This window comes from Herpailurus yagouaroundi, unplaced genomic scaffold (genome assembly GCF_014898765.1).
Source record: "Herpailurus yagouaroundi ecotype Mexico unplaced genomic scaffold, PumYag 139, whole genome shotgun sequence".
In the NCBI taxonomy this organism is placed as follows: domain Eukaryota; kingdom Metazoa; phylum Chordata; class Mammalia; order Carnivora; family Felidae; genus Herpailurus; species Herpailurus yagouaroundi.
This window is the reverse complement of record NW_024412394.1, coordinates 8,166,172-8,189,280: the sequence shown is the minus strand read 5'-3', so window position 1 is coordinate 8,189,280 and position 23,109 is coordinate 8,166,172. Positions and strand designations below refer to the sequence as shown.

Genomic DNA, 23,109 nt, shown 5'->3' with positions numbered 1-23,109 from the left:
CCCCCCCCCCCCCCCCCCCCCCCGGGGGACTCTGGCCAGCAAACACCGCCAGAGCCAGGTGCGAGGGGCCCTGGGTTTGAGAGGGGTGGCTTAGCCCCGCCTGCGGGTCTCCATGGCGCTGAGGGGCCCTGTAGGGGAGAGCTGGTGGGGGAGGAGGGCCCTGCTGCTGGTGGTTGGGGGGGAGGCTGTATTCAGATGTAGGGGAGGGTCTGAGGAAGGGTCTGGGCCCTCCGATTCCTCTGCCGGTCCCAGACCAGGGGTTCGGTGTCCCCTCGGGGGCAGGACCGTCGCTGCCCCCGAGCGTCTGTCAGTCAGGTCACGTTGGGAGTTGCTGGCCCAGCCTCCCCCCCCCCCCCCCCCCATCTGAGTCCTGGAAGTGCCTTGAGGTTTGGGCGGGGCTGAGGAGTGGGGGTAGGTGGGGCCTGGGTTCCGGAGGGAGGGGTCTCACCCCTGCCCTGCCTGCCCCTAGAGGCCCTTAGGACAGTTCCTCTCCTGGCAGCTCCTCCTCCAGGTCCCTGTCTTCTGGAGGCCCCGCGGTGCTGGGGTTGGGGGGGCCCAGGGCGGGGCCTGGCCGCCGGTCTTCCTCTGCCTCGGCCGGCTCCTCTTTCACCTGCACCTGGTGGCTGTGACAGAAGGGATCGTGTGGGCACCCGGGGGGGGGGGGGGGGCGGTTCCCTGGCCTCCACAAACACCCAGAATCTGGGGGTGCAGTGGGGTGCCTGCAGCTCACTCCCCTAGGACCGCATCATCCCTGAGCCACTGGTGCCTGACGTCTTAGGTCTGATCTCCCCCTGAGCTCTCCTCCCAGGAAGGGGGATGTTGGGCTGGGCAGCGGTCGCCTCTGAACTGGGAGAAGACAGAGAACAGGGGGAGAGGAGGAAGGAGAGGAGGAAGAAAGCAGGAAGGAGGGAAGTAAAAAGGAAGTGGAGAGAGGAGAATGAGAAGGGAGAGGGGAGGAGAGGCACCATGGGAAGGGAGAAAGAGAAGTCACTCGTGTGGGAAGACAGGTGTGGGTGTGGGGGTGTAATTAGATAGAGACCCCACCTGCAGTGGTGTCTGAGGGGCCCCGGGGGTGGGGGATCCGTACTGTGTGCTCACCTGTACTGGGGTGGGGAGAGGCGAGGGGGGCTGCTGCTACCATTGCTGGGCAGCGGCTCCACGGAGGCGCCCACGTCGTCGTGGCTGAGTGGAAGGAGGCTGCTGGCGGAGCCCGGGTTCAGCATGCCAGGGCTGTTGAGGAGGGGGAAGCTGCTCTCGGCCAGGGCGGCCTGGAGGGCACAGGGTTGACCCCATCAGCCAGCCCTATCCAGGCAGGTGCTGTCCCTTCCGTGTCCCTAGAAAGCCTCCAGGGCGTCCTGTGCTGGCAGATCTATCTTGGCAAGTCCCCAGCCCAGGCTCGGCCTTTCCCACACATCACGTCTCCCCTCCCAAGGCCAGACTGTGACCCTGACCCACTGCCTCACAACATTCCCGGGAACCTGGGACCGTGGGCCTGACCTATCCCTTCCCAGGAGGCAGAGGGCCCCGAGCCTGACGAGCCAGAGAAGGGGACACGGCTGATTATGCCCACCTCCCTCCCTGCTTTGGTGCCCCGAGTTGGGGTGGGGCAGAGGGCTGGGGTCTGGGCCCCTCGGAGTGGTCTTCCCCCTCCCAAGCCAGATTGGAGCTCTGCAGGGGAGAGTGGACGAAGGGCAGTGTGTGTGGGCAGGACGGCAAGGGGGCAAGGGGAAAAGGGCTCCTGTCAGGGCGCACTCACCTGGTAGCTGGCGTTAAGTGCTCCGTAACTGAGGCCCGAGATCATGTTCTTCACCAGGGTGGGGCTCCTGGAAGACAGAGAAGGCAGTGCTCTGTTCGTTCCTTCAGGCCTTGACCCGGACTAGGTCCTGCCTTGTGCTCGGCGATATTCCATTCCTGATGCTAGGAGGCTACGGCACGGTCAGCAGCGTCTGCCGAGCCCTGGGTGGGCTCCATCGCCCTCAACCCTCACGCTGACCCGGCATGGTGCATCACGTGCTGACAGCCCCCTTCCCGGGCCCGGGGCTCTGGAACCTGGGCAGTGTCTCAGAGCCGGCAAGTGGGAACGGGGGTCCCTCCCGATGCCTGTCTTCACATCATGCCACCCCAGCAGTTCTTCTCTGCTGTCTCCATTTCCCAGTGCTTGGCGGGCCCAAGCTAGAGCCCTGACCTCCCCAGTCTGTAATATCCATGCTATCTTGCCGTACGGAATCGTGGGACATCTAATAACCCAGGGGCTTGGCTTGGCCTGTCCCCAGGTGCTCCACGCCAAAGGCTTGTCTGCCCAGGAAGGGGTTCAGGAGTTGGGTCAGGAAAAACCATGGCTCAAGGCTGTCCCTCTTCCATAGCAATTAATCCCCTACCCCCCATTTACAGAGCATCTAAGGGAGGTTAAGGAACTGACCCAAGCTCACCCAGCCAGTGAGACGCAGACGTGCATCTGAATCCAGGTCTTCTGACCAAGTGGGTAAAGAGACGTAAAAATAATCCCCCCATGTTTGGAGGGGGGCACTCAGAAGGGGATGGCTCTCCTTCCCTTTTCCAGGCCCCAACCCTGCCCAGCCCCCACAGCTGAGTGGGGTGGAGAGGCTCTTTTCCCAGGAGAAAGATCTTCGAGGGCAAAAGGCATTCACACAAATAGATATCCACCTACTTGCCTCACTTCTCTCCCCCTCCCAACAGGCCTCTGGCCCAAGAAGCACGGGCAAAGGGTGGCCCACGTGAGGGACATCTGGGGTGGAAAGGCCACTGGGTGTTGGAAGGGAAGCCAAGGGGAGGTTTCGACCCGCCCCCAAGCTCCTCAGTTTCCAATGAAAATGCTGCATGCTAGAGCGAACGCAAAAGGTGGGAGTTCCGAGACCCAGCTCTGCTGTGAATCTGCAGTACAGTGTGACCTTCCCCCAGCCCCTTGCCCTCTCTCGGTCTCCTCTCCCTATAAAACACGGAGGTGGGGCCTGGGGTCCTCAGAGGTCAGCTCATCCTGTGATGAGATAGGGGAGTACGACTCTGAGGCTGGCAGCCCCCTCACCAATGGCCACCTAGCTGGCATCTGCCCATGTCCCAGCTCCAGCCATGGCTACTTTGGGTCTCTGTCTCTGGTGCCAGGTCCCCCTAGGCTCCTTCCCCTCAGCCAGAAATAGGGACAGAATAAGACATACATGTCTTCTTTCTGATCACCTGTCACTTCCAGATTCTAGGCTCCCCACCCCCAAAGTGGGAAGGACCGGGTTCACATGGGTGTCCTGGAGAAAAACGGGGGGTGACCCGGTCCACGCCCCAGGCAGATGCCTCTGCTTGGGGCTGGGCCAACATACCCCGTCATCTTTGGCGGCCTCCGTTTCTGATACTCGCGCTCATCCACGGTCCACACGGCGCCCTTGACGTTCTCCACGCGCACGAAGCACTTGTGCAGGCTGAGGTTGTGCCGCACAGCATTCTGGGGGTGCAGAGACAGGGCGGGTGCTCAGAGGCCCCTTCCCCACTCAGGCAAGCACACACAGCAAAGTCCCTGTCCCACCATGTCCCACCTCCCCTGGCCCAAGGACAAGCAGGCTGCCCCAGGGAGGAGTCCCAGCCAGGGGCGAAGGCAGGCCTCTCTCCCACCCTTGACCCAGGGACTGCCAGGGTCCTCGGAGCCCACAACCCATTTTATGATCTGCTCCCTTCTCCCTGCCATCTTTTGGAAAACCCTGTCTACCAACTAAATGCTATCTAGGTAGTAATAATTTGTTTTCCCGGCAGCATTGATCAGACACACGTCGCTGTTACTTGGGGCTCCTGATCACCAGGAGATCACACTCGGGCCCTGGCACATCAGTGACCTGTTATCTCAGGTGCATGCAGAATTTCCACTAGGCTTTAGAAGTTCTGGACATAAATCAGGAACCCTCGCTGCAACCTTCCTCAATCTCTAGGAGTGTAGGAACCATGACTTTGAGAACAGACAGCTTATTAAGAGCATGAGGTAAACAGCAGGCCTAATGCATACTTGTTGAAATACACGGGGAGAAAAGAGAGCACGGGTTTAGTAGCTGGGAGGCAGGAAGAGGAGAGAGAAAAGAGGAAAAGTCACCTTGTCGCTCCCACCTCCTCCTGGCAGGGTAACTTCAGGAATTGAGGCCATCTGAATTGTAGGACACTTGGGTGAGGGCGGGGGTGCTTGGCCCAATTTCCCCCCGGGGGGGGGGGGCTAGACGAGGGCCCTAGCCCACCCACTCCCCGCATGGCCCTCAGTCCCGTCTCTGTGCTCTCCTCTCTCGGCTTCGCCCCCCCCACCCCCAGCCATCCCTGTCCCTGTTACCTGTCCTCCCTCTGCTTCCCCCGCCTTGTCCCCATCCTTGTCTCCTCTTTACATTTCTAAACGGGGAAGAAAGCCGGCAGGGCGGGCAGCCCGTGCCCCTGGAGATCCCCTCTCCCTCTCTCCCTTCCAACTCTTGCCACTTGCAACTGGCCCGATTTCATTACCAATTTTAATTTGCCTCTAATTAAATCCTGTGTATTTTTCCGACTCGCTTGCTAATCCACGAGGGAGGCGGGCGGCTGGAGTGGAATCTCTTGGAGCGATAATTACAAAGGGCCTAATCACGCCGGGGCTCCTGCCTCGGAATAAATTTGCCCGCATTACGGGGCTCCGATCCTCCGCTTTGCAAATGAGAATGACCCCAATTTCCGAGGATGGCCTCACCGGGGCTTTTTTCCCTCATTTCGAAGCCTGATTCGTGATGAGAGACTAATTCGTTACGCTGAAACATTAACGGCAATTTAAGGGGTCTGGCGGGGGGCTGCGTAAACAAAAGGACGGGCCCACAACACGGGCCCTGAGAGGGGATGGACACAGGGGGCGGGCTGGTGAGGACCACTGGCTTGGCAGATGGCAGCTCTGTCCCCGGATGAACGGCAGCTGGCCTGGCCCAGGCTGGTGCCCGACCCTTCTGCCCTGGTCTGAAGTGGACAGCAACTCAGGGTGTGGGCCAGAAAGGGTGAAGAGGGAGGAGGGGACGAGATACAGTTGGGAAGAGGCGGGGCCTCAAGGGGCAGACGAATGGGTGGAAAGTGGAAGGGGAACAGTTGGGTGTAGACAGGGTACGTTTCCTGAGGAACAGGGATGAAGCCTGGCTGCAAAAATCCTGAGGGTGAAAGTGGACCTCGAGCAGGGACAGATTCTACTGTGCCACAGGTAGGGAGGGCACAGGTAGTGCCCTAAGTGGCAGAAACAGCAGCAGGGCACTAACTAGGAAGGTCAACTGCTCCCCCAGCTCCCGGTGTCGCACTGGGACCTACACTAGGTGAGGGGGGGTGGAGGTGAAGACCTGGGAGTGAGAGACACACGACTGGGATGACCCTGGCTGGGTGACGACTGAAGGTGGCATGGGAGGCCAAAGGCACTGGGCTAAAAGGGAGGGGCTTCACGACGGTCATTGAGGGGTTTCAGGAAGTCCCCCAAACCAGCTCCTTGTGATCTCAAGAAAGGACAATGGGGTGATACAGTTAAGAGAACAGGAAAGGAGGGTAGGTGGCTGAGTGACACTCTGCCCCCAGAAGGAGGCTGTCTTATGAAGTGAGGCTCTATAGTCTCACCCCCAAAGACAGAAGATTAATCTGCATCATTAACATAAACATTAGATAAAAACTGTAGTGATCCTTTATGTTTGCATAGAACTCTTATCATTTATAAGACTAGGCATCCAAACTGGCCTAGAGGTTGGAGACCGGGCTAGGTGGTCCCCACAAGGCCCTGCTGGCTCAGGGAGAGGGCAGGACTGTGGTTGGCAGGAAATGACATCATTCACAGCCAATCAGAGCAGCTGTCCCAGCCCAACAGCCTCTTTCCCAAGCTTTGGGAATTGGGCACAGGGATACGGAAGGTCATAGAGCAGTGTCTCCTGCTGCAGTTAGCACATTTCGGGGCAGAGGAGACCGGGCCTTGTGCAGACCCCACCCAATCCGGCACTGGTGGGGAGGGGGCCTCAATGACACTTGTTGAAACCTAGAGGGGTGGTGGGGAGGTAGCCTGTTTTGCTGCACTTTCCAAGCTGGCCAGCAGGGGGACTCAAGAGCCAGGGATCCAATTAAGGTTCTGAGACCCAGGGACTCTTTCCCGGGTGTCTAACTTTCCCTGCAGGGTGCCGACAATCCCTTCTCCTCTCCCCTCCCCCTTCCCAGTTTAGATATCACCTCCCCACTCTGCTGCACAGACCCTCATACTCTCACCCATCTCTCTCTCTCTCTCTCTCTCTCTCTCTCTCTCTCTCTCTCTCACACACACACACACACACACACACACACACACACACACCTCCTGGCTATGGAAAAACAAATAGCTGAGTGCCCCAGTCCACATCTCAGTGTCCCATTTTTCTAGGGTCCCTCCCTTCCCTGCCTCTGGTCCCCTGAGAACACTCTATGGCTGAAGGTGTTGAAATGACTAATTGGATCGAGACAATTATCTTCCTGCTGCCATGGCAGAGCGGGGGAGAGGGTGTGAGCGCCTGTGTTTGTGCCCCAGCACAGTCTACGGGTCTTGCTCGGTCCACCCACGTGTCCGGGTCTGCACACTGCCCACCCCACCCTACGCTTCAGAACATGTACCTTTAGCCGAGGTACCCAGACCCTTAGGGTCTCTTGAGGGTGTAACCTGGCTCTTCCTAACAGGCTTGGGCATTACGGACTCCTGGAGGCCCTACTTCATGGGGCTGGAGTCTCTGGGGCCTGTTGGGGAGCACCCCAGAGAAAGGAAACTTTCTTCCCAGAAGGCAAGCAGCACAAGGCTGGAAAGGAGGGAGTATTAAGAAGCAGTTTGAGAACATACTATATAGCCCATGCTGAAGTGGGGGTGGAGGGGCCCATGGTGCGGCCTGGGCCCTGCTGGGGCCATTTCTGTAGAACTGCCCCTCCGAGGGGACTAAATGTTATGCACCCTTGGTCTCAAAGGGAGGTGGACATGTCCAAGGGTGACTGGGGCCCTTGGGAAGGAGGAAGGAGCATGCCTCACCTTCCAGGTGGCAGTGTTTCTCCGGAAATAGGCGAACATCCTGGTGAACCAGTTATAGATCTCATTCAGGGTCAGCTGCCTGTCGGGGGTTTCCAGAATGGCCTATGGGCAAGAGAGAAGCAAAGAGACCCTTAGTCTGGGCCTCGAGGGGTCACAGGCCTGTGTTCTCTCCCTTTTGCCTGGCCCAACGCTCACCCCGAGGAGAGAGGACACCCACTACAGAAGCCTGTGGGACAAGAGAACTGGTGGGTGCCTGTCGGTCCCCTGATGGGAGCAGGCTGGTTACAGCCCAGCCAGGGGCCAAAGAAAACACGAGCCTCAAGGGCTACCCCCTTGTGCAAGCAGCACATGACTTCCTTCTGGAGGGAAACTGGTTTCAAGCACCCCTGCCCTGGAGTGGGAATGAAGCAGCGTTCTCAGGAAAGAGATGTCCTCAGGGTGGGGGCCGTTTGGAATTTATCCTAATTTTGGCAGAGGGCACCCAAAGCATGAGATGGGGTACGTATGCAGCACATATGAGAACAAGTGTGAGGACGTGTGTGCCTGCGTGTGGAGATCAGAGCAAGCGGACGTACGTGTAAACGTACGTTAAGCATTAAGGACATGAGGGAGGGAACACAGGGGTGTGTGTGTGTAAGAGGGTTGGGGGGGGAGGGGGAGAGGGGGCAGGCAGACAAAGGGCAAGCCTATGAGAAAATAATCTCCTAGAAGTGTATGTACATGGGAGTGAGAGAACGATTGACAGTGGGTATGAGCAACAAAAAATGCGTGTGCCCCCAGAGACATGTCTGCACCAGCAGGTGCTGAGGCAAAGCCTGTGCCAGAGGCCGTACGGCTGGGAAGGAAAACCCACGTGCCAGGACAGGACAGGTGTGGGAGGGGAAGTCTCTCCTCTGGCCCTAGGACCCTCCTGGAGGCTGGGGCACTGAGGGTGTGTGTGTGTGTGTGTGTGTGCGCGTGTGTGTGCGCGTGCGCGTGTGTGTGCGCGTGCGCGCGCAGCCTGTGTGCCCTTCCCACCCCCTGTACCATCCACACTCACCTGGCGGATGAGGGAGGCGTAGGTGAAGGGGGGCCTGACGTCGGCGTTCTTGTAGAACTCGTGATTCTGGGCCAGCTCTGGGGGAGACAGGCAGAGGGTGAGGTAGCCAGCTGGGGAGTCCGGCTTGCGGGGGAAAATGACCCTCCCGGCAGTCCTTACCTGAGGAGATGGGGGAGCAGAACTTGTCGCTGCTCCTCCGCCGGGCGGGGCCCCCGCTGTGCAGGGAGGCAGAGCTGAGGCCGGGGGGCCGTAGGGGGGTGACAGGGGCAGCGGCCGAGGTGGGGGGGTGCACGAGGCCATCTGGGAAGGAGTCTGCTGCAGACACGGTCACCTTGGAGAATGAGGAGGAGCCAGGGACCGGGTTCAGCTGTGAGCAGTGGGGCAGGTGCTGAGATCAGCGCCAAGGGTGGGGGTCCCGGGAGGGCCGCAGGGAGGGGTGAGTCACTCACCGGCTGGCTGAAGGGCTTGGGCTCGGAGGGCCGCATGTGCAGGTGCGCCATCATGGCCTGCAGCCTCTCACTCTCCTTGGCGAGCTGTGAAGAGGCGGGAGGTGGGCAGGGGCTGAGCCCCAGGGGCCTCGAGTCCTCTTCCCCCTCCACCAGACACCCATGAAAACCCATATTCCCACCACCCCTCTCCTCCACACCTCAGGGGTCCCCTACTGCTGGAAAGCCTCAGCTCCCCCCTGCCCCTTCATACCCTCAAGGCCAGGGCCTGGGGCCGCCACCCACTGCATAAAGCCCCCGCCCCCTTCTCCCCCACACTGTGTGTCCCAGGCTCAAGCTCAGCAAGCTGCTACAAGTCAGGGGCCTCCTTCCTCATGGCACAGGCGTTTTCTCCCCACCGAAGGCAGAGGCTGTGGCTGAACAACACCCAAGTTCAGTGGCACTTGTGTGTGAGAGGGTCCTCGCGCAATGAATGGAGACGTGGGAATGGATGAATGATTCATTCACCCCCATTCATAAATTCAATAGATCTTTCACAACTGCCCTCTCATGGCAGGGCGCTCTGCTAGGTGCCAGAGGGAAGTGGGTTTATGCTGACTGGCTGCCTGACGGACTGCCCTGAACGGGCTTCAGAGTGCATGCTCGGGAGACAGACTGCCTAGGTTCTAATCCCCGCTTGGCCACCCACTGGGTGAGTGACCAGAGGCAAGTTTCTTCACCTCTCTGGGCCTTAATTTTCCGTATCCGTAGAGTGGGGATGGTAATAGTACCTGCCATATGAGGTTGTTTGGAAGATTCCTCGAGTTATCCAGGTAAAGTATTTAAACCAGCCCAGAGGGCGCGCTCAACGTGTTAGCTGTTAATGTTTTTATTGTTTTTATAAGGATGGCACTCTTCTGGCCACCCCACCCCGGATTTGCTCAGAATCAGACTGCGATCACCTCATGACCTTGGCTATCAGGAACTAGAAAGCAGAAGATGACCCTTCCACGAGACCCTCTAAGCCCCTCCTGGAATGTCAGTGCTGTAGGTGGGGCAGGGCCCGGAGGTCCCCAGGTCCCTGCAGCGCACACCTGGATCTCCAGCTGTTGTACCACCTGCATCTGCACCCGGCACTGGGCTGTGCTCCGGTCATCCAGGGCGTGCTCTGTGTTGAGGTGCCTTGGAGGAGGGGGAGGGGGCAGAGAAGGGAAAGTTGGGCCTGGCTTTCCAGCTGCTACTACCCTCGCCTGCCAGGGCCGCCGGGGGGGGCCCCACCTTTGGGGCGGGGGGGGGGGGGGGGGGGGGGGGGGCAGGGGAAATTTGGGCGGGGTTTTCCCCCGGTAATACCCCCCCCCCCCCTCCCCCCCCCCCCCCCCCCGCCCCACCATCCCATGCTCTAATCCCACCCACGGCCTGGAAAGTAGACAGACCGAGGGATACAACGGGAAAGAGGTGGGAAAGAAAAAAAACACCAAACCAAACCAAACAAAAAACGGGGCAACGGGGCAACGAAGGACTCGTCAGCCTCCTTTGATGTCTTTGCTAAAATCGCAGCTACAGAGAGATCTAATTGCAAATGAACTAATTAAGTAAACCTCTGACGAAGCGTGAAAACAATTTGTTTGACCCTGATGCTGCAAGGGTCTGGGAGACAGCGGAGTTAATCAGTCAGTGACAGAGCCTGGCACGGCTGTGGCAGCTGGCCGCCTGCTGCCAGCCGCCTGTCCGCCTCCCTCCCTGCCTGTCCACCGGCCTTCCGGCCTGTCACCAGGCCATCAGTCTCCGGGGCTGAGTCCGTGGGGAAGCTGGGGAGGGTGGCGGGGGGCGTCCTCTCCTGCTCCTCACACCCCCACCCTGCCGAGCTCTTGACAGCCCGGGGATGGGGTACACAGAGGATGCAGGCCCTGCGACACATTGGAGGGGGGAGTGATCAGGGAGCTGGTGGGGGCAGGGAAGGAGCTAGGTACCCCAGGCGTGAGGACAGCAGGACAGCTGGCGGCTGGAGGCCCAAAAAGGGGCAAGCTAGGTGGCCGGCTGGGGAGTCAGGGGCCCCACGGAAAGGCTGCTGGGGGTGACACCTACTTGATAAACTGGCCGAGGTCTTCACACAGGGTCTCGCAGCCTGGCCACTTACACTCTCCGTGTCCGTAGAGGGGGTGGGAGCCTGGCGTCTCCTCATGGGAGGAGCTAGGAGAGCAGGACGGAGGCAGTGGTCAGGGACCCTAAAGACTCCAACAGCCCTGGCTCCCCCCGGCCGTTGATGTTTCTGTCCCTACTATGGGTTTCCCAGAAGCCGGGAATAATTTCGTGTGCCCTGGGAGAGGGGTGAACATCCAGAACCCAGCTCCACCTCCCCCCCAATCCCTGGGGCTCCAGGGGCACCCCGGGGAGGGGGCAGGTGTGCAGCACCCTCTCCCAACCTGGGCCCCGCACCTGTCTCTCCGAGGTGTGAGCACAGTGGGCTGTCCGTTGGGCAGGGTGTGGTGGGAGAGGGGGGGTGAAACTTTGGGGGGGGCGGCAAACGAGGTAGCGGTGGTGGCTGAGCCAGTGAGGTCCAGCCCCTCCTGCTTGACGCTGTCCTCGGCGGGCTGCCCGGGGGCACCCTCGCCCTTCCACAGCTGGGGCAAGTCCGTCGGGCACACGGCTGCTGCGGGAGAGAGAAAGGCGGGAGGCTGGCAGGGCCCCCGGAGAATCCACGGGGCTTCCCACCTCACCCCCGGGGCGGCGGGGCGGGCCCCGGCGCGGGGGGGGGGGGGCCGCACTCACCTTGCGGGAGGGTCTGGAGGGGCCCTGAGGCTTGGCTGGGCTGCAGGCTGACCAGCCCCTGTCTCTGCAGGTTGAGCAAGTGCTGCTGCTGCAACTGTTGCATTTGCAGGAGCTGCTGCTGGAAGGCCAGCTGCTTGTTCCCCAGTGCCTGGTGGGGGGCCCGAGGGGGCGTGCAGAGAGGGGTGCCATCGGCCGAGGGCGAGCCGTCTGGCCCCCACCCTGCGGCCACCCCCTCCCAGGGCCTGTCAGCCCCCGGAGCTGTGGGAGCGGCGTCCGCGGCTGCCGCCTCTCTGCTCCCGGCCCAGCTTCCATAGGGCTGCATGCCTCCTCGCAGTAAACACACGCACGCACGCACGCACGCACGCGCGCAAACACACACAGCGGACCCAGACACGCAGCACGACGCCCTCCCTGCTCCCGCCCCCCTCCTTCCGCTGCCTCAGCTCCCCGCACCGCAGCTGTGCTCGCCTGGAAAGGGGGGGGGGGCTCTCATCACAATGATCGATGAGCCTGTCAGACTCCGGGGGCCACTCCCGCCTGGCGGGCACCCTTCCCACATGCCCGGGTGCCCCCCTTCTGCGCTGAGGAGGGGGCCTACCCCCTCCAGCTCCTCTCCTCTCCTGCTTCTTAGATACAAGGAATCAAAGAGTCTGACGAGACTTTCAAAGATCGGGATCAGCTGGTCATTGGGACCCAGGCCCAGGGAAGAGCCACATCGCTACTGCTCAGTGGCACGCTTGCTCGCTGTACGGGAGCTCGGCTCTCTCCCTCTCTCTCTGCCCGCCCCCCGCCCCCCCCCTCCTCAGTTCTTCACACAGGCACTGACAAGTCGGGCCGTCAGCAAGTCTTTTCTGAGTCCCAGGAGCCTAGCAAGTCCTGGGTGCTTGGGAGGCAGGGACGGCTCTGCCTGCCTGCCTGCCTGCCCTGGGGGTGGGGTGGGGGGCTGGCTATTCAATAAACCCAGCCTAGAGATAATGCAGAGAATGCAACAATTACAAGACTGTTGAGGGGGAGGCTGCTGGGCTTTGGGAAATGACTAGGCATCACCAGGGCAGCCTTCTGGGAAGAGGCAGCTCAGGACTTGGCTGTGGTTTGGCCAGCTGAAGGGGAGGCTCATGTCTAGGGCATGGAGGGAGAGCCAAGGGGCCTGGTATGGAAGCTCAGGAGACGCGGTGGCCCAGATGAGGCGAGGGGATGCAGGCTAGGGAGTTCTCTGGAGGGGAAGGGCAGGATATGACAAGTGGCCGAGGCTGGGGCAGGGCTGGGGGGGGGGGTGCAAGTGGGTAAGAAAGGGGCCAACAACAAAGCAACCGGTCATGAGCAAGGGCTGTTGGACGCTCATGCACACATCTACACGCCTGTGTGCGAGGAACACAGCAGGGCTTAGCCTTCTGCTCTCATTAATCCAACAACACAAGGGCACAGCCAGCCCTGCCCAAGCCCCTTACCTCTTTGGGTTGCTGCTTCCCAGCCTGCTGTTGGGTGAGGAGCTGTAAGTGGAGCTGCTCTTGCTGCTTCTTGTAATATTCCTGCAGCTGGGTGGAGGGTTGGGGTGGGAGCGGGGGGAGGGGGGAAGGGGGTGGCAGGGGTGGGAGTGGGTTACCGCGGGTAGGGGACTGATGACCCTACAGCAACCCCAGCCTGCTGTTAACTGGGCTCCTGGAGCAGAAGGAGGGAGTCTCACCGGGGCGGTGACACACACATCCCCCCGCAGGGATATGTCTGCTCTCCCTAGTGGGCTCTGAGGGTCCCCAGCAGGGCCTGGATGGAGAGGCGGTGGAGAAGGGGGAGGGGGCTTCACCCCACAGCTGTGAGCCCTCCCTGCCTCTTGGTGGGTCTCCTGAACAGGTCACAACAAGGTGCCAGGAGGTTCCAGTACTCTGCCCTTCCCTGGGGTTCTGGATATAGAGGTGGGGTCCGTACGAGGAGGAGTCTGGGGGTGCTGCTGTGGGACAGGCCTGACCTCTGACCTGTCCCCAGTGGCCCTGGAGGAATGCAGACCAGTCCAGCCTGAGCAGTCTCTCTGGTTCCTGCCACTGCTTTGGCCAGCAGTGATGTTGGCAGTAAACAGGGTGGGAGATGGGAAGCCAGCACCTACCCTGCCCCCCCCTCCTCTCTTAGACTTCCCAGCTGCCCCGGGGCCAGACTCACCTGCTGGAGCATGAGCGCTTGTTGCTGCTGGAGCAAGGCCTGCAGCTGTGGGGGTGACAGGATCTGCTGCATCTGTTGGGGGGTAAGCATCTGCGGCGACATCATGGCCACCGACACGGGCACCTGTGGGATTTGGCCCCATTAGCCTGCTCACCTCGATCCCACCCACAGTATGGTGGCATGGACTGGAGTGAGACTGCCTGGGTTCGAAATCTGGCTCTGCCACCTGCCAGCTGTGTGTCTTGTGACAAGTGACTTACCTCCCTGTTCTCTGTTTTCTGGTCGCTGAACAGGAAGGAGCGGTCAGTAGAACCCATAATGCTTCTCCCCCGGGGGACAGGCCACACCGGGCCCTTCCCAGTTCTTGCTCAGTCTAATCTGACAGCACTGTCTACAAGCTGGGCCTGGCCAGGAGAGCGGTCTGCAGCTATGGGAAGAACTCAGAAAGTGGCCCGCATGGCATGGGGACTCTGGCTCTGATCCCATACACGTCACAGACTCTCACAATACCTGTCTAGACGGCACACACAGGTGTAGTTAAGTCAAAGGGGGGGGGGGGGGGCCGCAGGTGGAAAGAACACCAGGCAGGGAGTTTGGAGGCACGCTGCTGCTGCTAGCCCTGGAATGAATTTGCTGTGTGACCTCTAGGCAAGTCACTTGCTGTCTCTGGGGCGTCAGTTTCCTCAAACGTGAAACAGGGATTGAACTACAAGAGAGGACTCCCAGTAGGAACGTGCAGGAGTCTCAAAGTAGAGCAGCTTTCTATCCCCTGCCCTGGGTTAGGCCTCTGTGGGAGGCCTGCAGGACCTAGCTACCAGCAAGAGGTTCCTGGAAAAGCAGTAACATCATTCTTTTCTCGGCCCCACCTCCCTGAAATCCCCAGGCTGGGGCAGTCATCGCCAGGGAGGCCCAAGTTGCAACGTTGCCTTCTCCCGTTGTTTTGGCAGGGCAGGTGCCCTGATGGGGCTCTATGCCAACCCCACCGCTCTGAGCCCGGCTTGTCTAATCTCCCCTCCCACAGCCAAGCCCTAGAAGCGCCCCCACAACCCCCCCCTTTCCCACACACAGCAGGCACTCACTGAGTGTTTGCACCCCTGAGCTGAAATACCTTCCCCAGCAGATCAGAGGCCCCTCTGCCAGCCCAGGGGTGGGGAGGGGTTCGGGCAGCCCAGTCAGGGAGGGGTATCCTGCAGGGACTTGTCCTGGGCAGGATGTGACAGGTTATGTCCTCAGGGGACTTGTGGCCCTGTCACCTCCCCCTCGCCTCATGGGTGGGGCAAGGGAGAGGAGTTGGTTCCCTTCTGGATCCCTGGCAGGGGCAGGACTCAGCCTCAAGCCACCAATTAGGGGCTTCCCTGATAGAGGAGCAGCAGGGGAAGTGTGGTGGATCCAGGGACGTCGGGGAAGTCCCAGTGCCCCCGATTCTTCTCCCCACCCCCCACCCCCCACCAACAACTAGTGGCTGAGCCCCGGCCCTGGGCTTTTCTCCTTCATCCCAGTCATCTCTGTGCCAACAGCCTAGGGTGGGGCACACCCTAGCTCTTTAGCTGTGATGCTCTGTGTGAATGAAGGCTCCCAGGGGCCTCTAACGAGGAGCCTTAAATGGCAGGGTTGGGATTCACACCCAGGTCTGTGAACTCCATGGCTCCTGGTGTTTCTATGTCCCACACTGCCTTCTCCAGCCCAGAGCAGGTCTTGAGGAAGGTCTGGAAGAGTATGTGGAAACTGAACTTATCCAGGGAGCTGAGGGGTCAATGAGGCTGGAGATCCAAAGGCCAGCCTCCCTTTTTACAAGCATATTTGGAGGGGACTCTAGAAAGCCAGGGTGTAGGGGTCTTCTGGTCCTCGCTCTCGGAGGGGCTGGGGCCGAGGGGGCAGACAATGGCACAGACCCATGCCCCTTGCAGGCTGTCCCCAAAGCTGGGAGGTGGCTCAGCTGTCCTTTTTTTCCTCCTTCCATGGGGGTGCCCCCCATGGTGGTATTGAGCTCAGTCCTGGATTCCTGGGGCAGGTGACCTAAGTTCCTGTCCCTGACACTGACCATCCTTTGTACCCCATCTCATCTCCTACCAGACCTCCAATTGCTAATTACATGCCTTTAGGCACCCAGACCCTCAGTTCTACAAACTTTTGAAGCTGGCTCCTTTGTGCATATGGTCTCACAAATCTTACAGAACCCCGAGGAAGGAGGGTCTAATCCTCATACTATTTTACAGATGAGGAAACTGAGGCCTAGCGGAGTCAAATCACCTGCCCTTTCCTCAAAGGCACAATGGGAGAAGGGGTAAGTGAAAGTGATTTGTAGGCCATCAAATTCCACACAAATGCAGGGAAAACTACTTTTTTTTTTTTTTTAATTTTTTTTTCAACGTTTTTATTTATTTTTGGGACAGAGAGAGACAGAGCATGAACGGGGGAGGGGCAGAGAGAGAGGGAGACACAGAATCGGAAACAGGCTCCAGGCTCTGAGCCATCAGCCCAGAGCCTGACGCGGGGCTCGAACTCCCGGACCGCGAGATCGTGACCTGGCTGAAGTCGGACGCTTAACCGACTGCGCCACCCAGGCGCCCCAGGGAAAACTACTTTTAAAAACATCCTGGGTTTTCCTCTTCTCTTTTCTCTTCTCCCCCTTTCCCTCTCTCTTCCCCATGACTGCCCCTTAGGCCCGCCTGGAGCCCCGGAGGGTACTGCATGGCGAGGGTCCCCAAGGACCAGAGTTTGGGGCCTGTCATTCCCAGGGAGGACTCAATTTAGAGCCGGACATGGCCCAGGCAGGGAGGCAGACCAGACACCAGGGGATCTTTCCAGCCACTAGGGTTGTGAGTCACCGTGAGTGGCATGCAAGAAAGGATGTGGCATTTCCTTCCTTGGGGCTTTCCTACTTGGACGCAGGGGAATGGAAGAGATGACCTTGGAAGGCCTCCCTGGCCTCTGCCATTCCTGCCAAGTGGCCGAACAGCTGGCCGGAGAGGCGGCTGCAGAGATGTGGACGGATCACCTTGTGTGTACTTGTCCGGTGGGGCCAAGGAGGTCAAGAAAGGTCAGCGAAGTGGCTGCCGCATGCTGAGCTTCTGAACTGCCTGACCCCGTCCGCCTCCTCCCGTGCCCCTTAGGGTTCTGAGAACTGAGGTAGAGCTCCCCTGGTGTCCCCACTGACCCCTCACCAGGCTAGGATGTGTCAGGATAGGCACTGTCAGCCTGTCAGCTCAGCAAGGCCCGTGAGTCACTATCTGGAGAGTGGCCAGGACAGCTAAATGCTTACTAAAGCCCTGGCAGTGCGAGCCCTGGGCTAAATGCCGACAGCTGCCTCCAGCCCCTCCCTCAGGGACCCTGCCCAGGCCCCTGAGTCCTCCACCCACCATGACTACAGTGTGCTGGGCTGGGTGGCCTGACATAGAGGCAGCTTATCTGGGACCTGAGGGTTGGGAGGCTGTGCACCCCATGGATGCGATTTGGTGCCAGAATCAAGGACCCAAATTCAACCTCTTAAGTGGGGTCTAAGGTCCTTGGCTCGGTGGAGAGACCAGGCCAGACAGGCCAGACGGGCCAGAGCTTGGTCTAGGTTAAACTCCCTTGCAAATGACCAGAAGGAAGTCGGCAGGCTAGTTCTGGGCTGGAGCTGCAGCAAGGAAGAAGTAAAGAAGTGGTGGGGCACCAAGATGAACTTCCAGAAATTCTGGAGAAGATGATACAGAGGCTGGACAGAGCTAAGGGGCCTGGCCCTAGCCTACCATCGTCCCCTCCACCCCCCAAAACTCCCAGCTACCTTTGCTGCCTTCTATAATTGACCCCTCCCTGCCTGGGGGCCCAGACTGGGGCACAAACTAGGCCATCTCCAGGCTAGGGGTGGAGACTCCAGTGGTTCTAGAAACTTCTGAAGCTGGCTGCAGGAGAGGGGTCCTGAACATGGTGGGGAGGTGAGTGGGCAGCCAATCCTGTCTTGAGATGGGGAACAGAGCAGTGTCATGTGGGGGCCACTGTTAAAGGGCCGCCACCTATCTCCTTCTTTTAACCATTTCACTCACAGAAAAACTATTTCTAGGCCCTGCGACCCAGTCAGGAACAGAAGCTCCACCTCCTTAGAGATGATGAACCTAAGGGTAGAGAGAAGAGGCAAGGAAGGTATCCAGGGTTGGGGGAGAAGGAGGACCAAAGTCAGAGCTCCAGGCTCCTGGAGAAGTACAGACATGGCCCCATGAACCCCATCTCCCTGAGCCCAGAGAATCATCCCTGGGGACTACTGGTGTTCACTGCTGTGCAAAGCACACACAATGTCACAGTGTTGGCATCTAAGTTTAAATTCTGGAGCTAAGTTGTTTGGGGTCAAATCCTCGCTCTGTCCCTCATTAGCTGTGTGACTTTGGACACGTTACTTAACCTATCTGGGCCAAAGTTTCCTCATCTGCAAGACGGCTAATAATAGCATCTATAGACCCCACAGGGTTGTGAGGATAGAGGGAGACAGAGGACACTCGTAAAGCACGTAGCGTCTGCCCCATGGTAAGCACTCTGTAAATGTTAGTTTCGTCAGCACTGAGTAAGTATTTGATGAATGGATGACTCAGTCAGTGATTAGGAGGAGGAGGCAAGGAGAGAGGAGGCCTGAGAAAAGGATCATTTGATCTGTCCCTCTGACCAAAACGTCTGCCATCCAGGGTCGCCCTTATTTGGCGGAAGGGGCCCCTCTCAGGAAGATTCCATGGTCTCCCTTCCCCTCTTAATGATTTCAGATCTCCTACGCCTCACGGCCAACGGTAAAGTCCTTTTTGATGCCTGACTTCGGTCTCTCCAACTACCATCTAGTTCCTTCCTTCTTGCCTTTGGGTCAGCAGGTCTCCTCTAGCTGGGGGAGCATTCCTGCTCCCCAGCCCACCCTTCCCTGTTCTTAGAAGGAGGTAGGAGGCTGGGCCCAGGGTGAGGACGACCCAGAGCAGTAGCCTGAAGACCACTTCAGACCCAGGGAATATGTGGGGGGTGGAGGGATCCCTAATTCAAAGAGACCCAGTCCGGATACCACACACGAGCATGAGAACCTTCTACATCATTGCAGTGTGAGAACTTTCTCCTCTGCCCATTACTGACCTTCCAGATTTTGTTCTCACCTCCCCACCCAGACCACTACCCATCTTGACCCAACTCCTCCCCCTTGAGGGCTGTCTCCTTAGGTTCAAGACTTTAAAAGAGGGCCCCTGCTCAGGCCCCACATCTGTCAGTCACCTTGAACTTCTTCAAAGCATTTTCCGGAACATAAGCTCGTTTGACATAAAGCTCAGATACTCCTCAGAGCCCCAGAATCTTCCCCCCGCCCCCCACCCCCACAAAGTCTAGTCCTGGGTCCTCCAAGCACGGTGCACCCCACCCCTGCTTACCTCCTCACTTTCCTCTTTCCTTCAGCACCCCCTCCCCAAACTCCAGAGCGATCCCTGCTCACCCTTCCTCCCCTGGATAAACTTCCTTTCAAAGCCCTGCTTAATCCTCTCCCCAATTCCAAGCCTCCCCTGCTGCCGTGGGGAGGGGTAGGGGAGCCGGGAAACAAGGCTGCAGGGCCCGGGGGAGGGGAGCTGGCTGCCCGAATCATGACCCACCCGACTCAGACCGCAATTCTCCCAAGTTCTTTGTGACACAAAAGGTAAACAGAAGGCCCGGCTTCCCTCCCCACCCCCCCCACCCCCCCACCTCCCACAGATCTCCCCTCCCCCCGCCAGCCAGATGGGCCGGCAAGCTGGGGGAAGGGGGGGGGGGGGGAAAGGGCAGATTGTGCAAAGGAAAACAAAAGAGACAGAGAGACACCAAGAGACAGGAAACTGGGGGGAGACAGAGTTGGTGGGTGAGAGATGGGGAGCAGCCTCTAAGAGAGAGCTGGGGAGACAGGGACAGGCTGAGTGATTCACAAGGATGGGGAAGCAGAAAGCTGAGAAGGGATGGGGACCCTGAGGGCAGAGCCAGGGAAGGCAAGCCAGGGGAGAGAGAGCTAACTCCGAGCCACAGACACAAAGAGGCTGAGCTGAGGAAGGCCTGGCTGATCAGGTGAAGCCAGAGAAAGAGAAGTTCTTCCACCCCACGCCTGCACTGGCTGCATTTGCTTCTGGAAAGCTGTGCACTTTGTGGCACGGGGGACTGGCAAGAGCAATCCTCCTGCTGGCCCTACCCCTCCCTCCGGGCCCAGTAACCCCCTCCCGACCTGCCCGGGCCCCAGCCCACACCCTTCTCCTCACCTGCACCGCAGACTGCTTGCTGTCATTGCTGCCGGGGGAGCTCAGGCCCGAGGCCTGCTGCAGCAGGAACTGCCTGGCCACCTGGAGAGCCTGCAAGATAGGGGCCTGTCAGGGCAAGGTCTCCCTGCTCTAACAAAGGCCTGAAGGGCCCAGAGGGGGTGGTCAGGGGTCAGTGCAGGACCTGGGTTTCAGGGAGAGTCGGGGGGGGGGGCAGCAAAGGGGACGAGAGCAGGCTAAGGGGGAAGGTCCTGGGGGTGAGTGACCAGGTCCCAGGGCCCACTTAGGCTTGGAGGTAAGGCCCAAAGTAGGAGTCCCTGAGAGAAGCCGCCAGGGCATGGGGATCAGAGCCTTTAGGTCCTGACTCTAGGACCTGAGAGGTTTTACTGGGACTCAGTGGGGGCAGCAAATGGAAGGGACAGCGGCCACGAAAGGACTCCAGGGGAAAGTGCAGCACTTGGACCCCAGGTACTAACAACAGGTACTACTCGCTGAACATCTATTACGAGTCAGGCCCTTCACACACAAGATCTCGTTGAATCCTTCCTGTGAGGCTGGGAGCCAGGGATTGATTATCTGTTCCATTCTACGGCTGAGGAAATGGAGTCTCCGGGAGGTAAAGGGACGTGCCCAGGATCACACAGCCAGGTGTCAGAGACAGGATCTGAGCCCAGGAAGCCTTGGCTGGGTGGCCGGTCTGGAGGCTATGGGAGGGGCATTTACTCGGAGTCACTCGGGCCATGAGGGCGGAATCTCAGGGTCCGAGCACTGTGTGGCTTTCTGAGTCGGGGGATCTGGGTGCAGGCCCTCGTGGTATGGGGGAATTCGGTCAAATCCTCAAGGGTGTGTCTGAACTACCAGCGAGTAGCTCCGACCTCACTGTGGCAGTCCGGGCTCAGAGGCCCTGGTGGCTTGGACAGGACTGTGGGCCGGCAGGGTGTGGAGGCTGCAGGTGGAGCAGGTCCGGCCCATCCGTGAGCCTGGAAGGTGAGCAGCGAGAGGTCTGGTGGGAGAGTGGGGGGTCTGGGAGGCAGCCGTAGGAAGTTCTCCATCCATAAGGACGGCCAGGCCCTCCACTGCCAGACTCTGAGTCACTATGTGTGTGGGGGGGGGGGGGGGGGGGGGAGGGGGTATAGGCAAGGGGATGTGGGGACCTGTCCTGAATCCACATTCCAGGAGCACAACACCTGTCTCCCCCCACATTCCACAAAGATCTCCTTCGACACCCCAGGTAGTTGTGTCCCGGCCTTTGATAGGGGGCTCTGGCACCAGACAGACCTGGGTTTGAACCCCAGTGGTGCTGCTTCCCAGCAGTATGACCTCGGGCAAATTACTTTCTCCCTGGGCTTCAGTCTCTTCTGCGAAACCAGGACACTACCCATTTCTGAAACACCAGGGGGATGAAAGGACCCCTGCCTGGCATCAGGGTGGCATCACGGAGCGTCTGCCCCCTTCCCTTCTCGGGAATCTCGGTTCTCTTCCCGGGCTCTCTCCCTTGGCTCCTTCGGCCAGTCCCCAGCACGGCCTCCTGCCCAGCGTACTTATGTAACGAAGCATGCTCACCGCAGCTCCCTCACCTCTATCCACATACACACTTGTTTGTCCCCGTGTGGACTTGTGCTCTCTGACCTCACCACCACCAAGGCAAACCTTACGCAGTGCAATATGGACACGCTCATACACACTCTCCACCCAGCGAATGCTCACGGGGGGCCCACTGCACGTATATACGCGTCCTTCGCGGCCCCTTCTTAACTGCCATTGAACAGCTGAGCCACCCCCAGGCTTAAGCCTAGCTCCCCTTGGCACGGTTTGCAAATACTCACTTGTGTACCTCGGGGCACATGCCCCCCAGCAAACCTGGAGTTCAGATGCCTTCCCCAGTCCCCCAGGTCCTAGACCTTCCCCAGCACCCCATCCATTCCCCTAGGGAGGTGGCCTGGGCTTTCTTCTCCCAGATTGACTTCAGAAAGTAGAAATCTAACCTGAGTCAAAAGGCTCTGGGGGGCTTTGAAACGAGGGAGATGGGGTGAGGGAAGGAAGGGAGGTGGCCACGTGGTCATCAGGAAGGAGCCCCTGCCTCTATCTGCCTTAGTGACCTCCTCCAGGTCTACGGGAGTCAGACAGATGCTCTTTGTCCTCCAAAAGTGGAGGTGGGGTAGAGAGGTAGGAGGTCAGAGGTCAGGGGGCAAGCTGGGGGAAGAGGAAGGCTTGGAGAAGCTGGCCAGCCCAGGCAACCCAGAGTGGGGAGAGGGGAGCTGCAGGGGAGGGGCTTCCAGGGGAAGTTGGGGGGAGTTGGATTCACTCCCCACAGACTCTCTTGCTTTGTGGTCCCCTGGAGCACGAAATTACAAGATTTGTAGGAAAAAACGACAGGCCTTATAGTCTCAATCGGTGACAGGCCCTTCACTCGCCTTCATGCCCTCCTCCCACTCGGGGCCTCCCCTGCAGGCCAGGTGACAGGGAGCCCGGCTACAGCCCCACTCACTTCTTCCTTCACGTAACTGAGCACCTGCTGTGTGCCAGGTGCTGAGACACACAGAAGCCAACGCTGGCCTGCCCCAGGACCCGTGGCTGCGGGGCTGTGACGACGGCCGCCCCTCAGAGCCTGAGTAGAGGTGAGCCCAGGGCACCACAGCCCGGAGAAGGCGGCGGCACTGGCTGCACTGCCTGGATTCCCGAAGGGCGGGCTCCTCAGGAGGACAGGAGGCTGGCATAGCGACCCCCGCCGTACAGAGGAGTGAAATGGCCCAGCAAGTCCCGGGACCTTGAAACCACTCCTGGGCTGGCAGCAGGAAAGGCTGGAGGAGCCCACAGGGGCCCTCAGGTCATTAGGGTCAGAGCGCCTGCAGGCACTCCATTCATTCATTCGTTCATTCAGTCTCTCACATTCGTGGCCACCCACCTTGCACAGGCCCTGTGCTCAGAGGAGACAGGGAGGTGATGGTACACAGGGTTGTCTCGTGCAATTTGCTTACAGAGCTCAGCCCTGACCCAACTGAGAGTGGCATGGGTACCATCTAAAAGTCACGCTGTGCGTACCCAGGGTTAAGGGTGATGGGCAGACCCTGGACTTGGGGCCCAAGCTCCCCTCCCCAGATGGCCTGGACAAGGAAGGCCCTGACTGCTGCGTCCTCCAGTGTTGCTCCACTCCCCACTCCCCGCCACCGTCCACACATCCAGAGCCCCAGCTGGGGACAGCACTCTGGAAACTAGGGGGTCCCTCTGGCCCAGGATTCCCTCCTCCAGGGCAGTCACCCAAGGGATCAGGTAGAGCTGAGACTTTCTAAAGCCCCGCCTGACTCCTAGCCACCACTCTGACGTGCCAGGCATCCTCAACACTGGCTGCTGGCCCTGAGGCCTGATGACATCACCACTGCCTGCTGCTGAGAGCCGGGGGCAATGATGGCCCCCAACCCTGGACAGATCCAGCCCCACCTTCTCTGCTGATGCCGACCAGGTCATAGCCCCCCTGAAGACACCGATGTTATGAGATGTACCTGTGAG

The 23,109-nt window shown here is 59.6% G+C and overlaps 1 protein-coding gene across 10 annotated transcripts in view; it reads right to left on the bottom strand.

Moving 5' to 3' along the window:
• Positions 1 to 193: 193 nt before the first annotated feature.
• The window catches only part of FOXP4 (forkhead box P4), a 50,039-nt gene continuing 27,123 nt past the window's right edge, over positions 194 to 23,109 (bottom strand). Inside the window, exons 4-20 of one of the 10 annotated variants that reach the window (XM_040473449.1) lie at positions 19,606 to 19,695; positions 13,391 to 13,513; positions 12,688 to 12,768; positions 11,240 to 11,387; positions 10,907 to 11,120; positions 10,556 to 10,660; positions 9,565 to 9,652; positions 8,495 to 8,578; positions 8,205 to 8,412; positions 8,046 to 8,122; positions 7,007 to 7,108; positions 4,088 to 4,138; positions 3,330 to 3,451; positions 2,420 to 2,470; positions 1,757 to 1,823; positions 1,099 to 1,268; positions 194 to 623 (exon numbers count right to left, since the gene is read on the bottom strand). In XM_040473449.1, coding sequence (XP_040329383.1) covers positions 476 to 623; positions 1,099 to 1,268; positions 1,757 to 1,823; positions 2,420 to 2,470; positions 3,330 to 3,451; positions 4,088 to 4,138; positions 7,007 to 7,108; positions 8,046 to 8,122; positions 8,205 to 8,412; positions 8,495 to 8,578; positions 9,565 to 9,652; positions 10,556 to 10,660; positions 10,907 to 11,120; positions 11,240 to 11,387; positions 12,688 to 12,768; positions 13,391 to 13,513; positions 19,606 to 19,695 — 1,929 coding nt within the window. In that variant the 3' untranslated portion in view covers positions 194 to 475. Of the gene's footprint in view, positions 624 to 1,098; positions 1,269 to 1,756; positions 1,824 to 2,419; positions 2,471 to 3,329; positions 3,452 to 4,087; positions 4,139 to 7,006; positions 7,109 to 8,045; positions 8,123 to 8,204; positions 8,413 to 8,494; positions 8,579 to 9,564; positions 9,653 to 10,555; positions 10,661 to 10,906; positions 11,121 to 11,239; positions 11,388 to 12,687; positions 12,775 to 13,390; positions 13,514 to 19,605; positions 19,696 to 23,109 lie in introns of all 10 variants that reach the window. The other 9 variants (XM_040473447.1, XM_040473450.1, XM_040473448.1 and 6 more) reach the window with 9 other exon arrangements.